The sequence below is a fragment of the Pezoporus wallicus genome, unplaced genomic scaffold (genome assembly GCF_028554395.1).
Source record: "Pezoporus wallicus isolate ANWC-B61680 ecotype Strahan unplaced genomic scaffold, APGP_CSIRO_Pwel_v1 contig_11553, whole genome shotgun sequence".
NCBI lineage: Eukaryota > Metazoa > Chordata > Aves > Psittaciformes > Psittacidae > Pezoporus > Pezoporus wallicus.
Window position 1 is genome coordinate 302 of NW_026636968.1, and position 2,362 is coordinate 2,663.

At 59.5% G+C, this 2,362-nt stretch overlaps 1 protein-coding gene across 1 annotated transcript; it reads right to left on the reverse strand.

The window, feature by feature from the left end:
- Positions 1-210: 210 nt before the first annotated feature.
- On the reverse strand, positions 211-1,855 carry LOC130595569 (retinal guanylyl cyclase 1-like; the record flags this gene model as incomplete). The annotated part of the gene is made up of 4 exons (XM_057402445.1): positions 211-294; positions 573-677; positions 1,556-1,675; positions 1,773-1,855. Coding segments are annotated over 4 exons (392 nt in total), but the record flags the coding sequence as incomplete, so codon positions are not given.
- Between the last annotated feature and the right edge of the window lie 507 nt (positions 1,856-2,362).

Sequence of the window (2,362 nt, forward strand, 5' to 3'; positions counted from 1 at the left end):
AATCCAACTCAATGACCTCAACCCAACCCAATCCAACTCAATGACCTCAACCCAACCCTCCACTGGAGATCCCTCTCCATCCCCACCCACCCCCCTTCCTTCTCTCCCCACTCATGCCCAGGGGAGGACACTGGGTGGTGGATCCAGGGTCTGGGATGGAGCAGGAGGACCACGTTGTGGGGGGGGGGGGGGGTCACCGGTGCCTCTTACCTGCACGGAGGCGACAAGGCCCTGCTGGTTAAACAAAAGGAGGAGCAAGGGGAGGTGGTTGTGGGCCCTCAGAGGCTCATCTCCCTGCGGGAAAGGGCAATCGTGACCCACGGCCCAACGTGCCCACCTATGGCCACCAACGGCCCCCAGCCCTCAAGCGGGATGAAGCTGCTCCAAAGGGGGTCGAGGTGCCGGCGTCCCCTTCCTTCCTCATGGAGCCCTATGGAGGTGGCCTTGCCTTGCCCCCGGTGGTGGCAATGGGGAGGTGGGGTGGGGGTGATGGGGGGGGGCAAAGGGGACAATGGGGAGCAAGAAAGGGGGGGGGGTGACCCAAGGGGAAGGGGACAAGGGGGAGTTCTCACCTCGGCGATGGCCACGTTGGTGGTGTCCGGGGTGGCGGCGGCGCTCTTGGTGCTCTTGTTGTCACCGCTGCTGGGGCCGGCGAGGCTGGTCCTGCTGCCATCGACCTGCATGGCGATGGGGGTGTGGGGAGCAGGGTATGGGGTGTAGGGGGTATGCAATATGGGGCATGGGGTGTGGGGTATGGGATATGGGGTGTGGGGTATGGGGTGTATGGGGTATGGGGGGGTATGGGGTGCATGGGGTGTGGGTATGGGGTATGGGATATGGGGTGTATGGGGATATGGGGTGTATGGGGTATGGGATATGGGGTGTATGGGGTATGGGATATGGGGTGTATGGGGTATGGGATATGGGGTGTGGGGTGTGGGGTATGGGATATGGGGTATGGAATATGGGGTATGGGGTACGGGATATGGGATATGGGGTGTGGGGTATGGGATATGGGGATATGGGAATGGGGTATGGGGTGTGGGGTGTGGGGTATGGGGTATGGGATATGGGGTGTATGGGGTATGGGATATGGGGTATGGGATATGGGGTGTGGGGTATGGGGTGTGGGATATGGGGTGTATGGGGTATAGGATATGGGGTGTGGGGTGTGGGGTATGGGATATGGGGTATGGAATATGGGGTATGGGGTACGGGATATGGGATATGGGGTGTGGGGTGTGGGGTGTGGGGTATGGGACATGGGGTATGGGATATGGGGGGGTGTGGGGTATGGGATATGGGGTATGGGATATGGGGTGTGGGGTATGGGATATGGGGTGTGGGGTATGGGAAATGGGGCATGGAGTATGGGATATGGGGTATGGGATATGGGGATACGAGACATGGGGACACGTCACCCATCAGAGCACATCACCCACAGGGTCCCATGAAACCCATGGCTCTCCTCCCGAGCTCAAGCATCAGGGTCTCCTTCCCAGCCCCCGTGACCACCACAGCCCCATTGGGGCCCCTATGGGTCCCCCTATGGCACCTGCTTGCAGCTGTGGGTGTTGATGAAGGTCAGGTCGTCCATGGTGAGGATGATCTTGTTGGGGCCCTTCATGAGCTGGGCCTGTTGGATGCGGCGCCTGCATTGGATGGGACACGGAAGCTGCTGAGATGCCTCCATAGGGAGCCCCATAGCACCCATTGGAGCCCCATAGCACCCATTGGAGCCCCATAGCACCCACTGGGGTGGTGGCACCCACCTGATGAAGCAGGCGAGGGCAGCCGGCCGCGGCCAGGGCGCAGATGAGGATCAACATGAGGAGGACAACGGTGGCGTCCAGCCCTATGGGAGAGAAAGGGGGTGAGGGCCTTCATCAAGGGCACCCATGGGCACCGATGGTCACCTATGGCTACCTATGGCCACCTATGATAAGCCATGGCCACCTATGGTCCACCTATGGCTACCTATGGCCACCTATGGCTACCTATGGTCACCTATGGCTACCTATGGTCACCTATGGCTACCTATGGTCACCTATGGTCACCTATGGCCACCTCTAACCATGGTCACCCTTGGCCACCTATGGTCAACCCTGGCCACCTATGGGCAGCCATGGTCACCTGTGAACGCTATGGCTGTGGGTGCCCACCATGGCTACCTATGATAAGCCATGGCCACCTATGAGGTCCACCTATGGTGGGGTGTGATGGATGATGGTGGATGGAGGTGGATGGATGATGATGATGATGGATGTATGGATGGATGGTGGAGGTGGATGGATGATGATGATGGATGGATGGATGATGGATGGAGGTGGATGGATGGATGATGGATGGAGGTGGATGGATG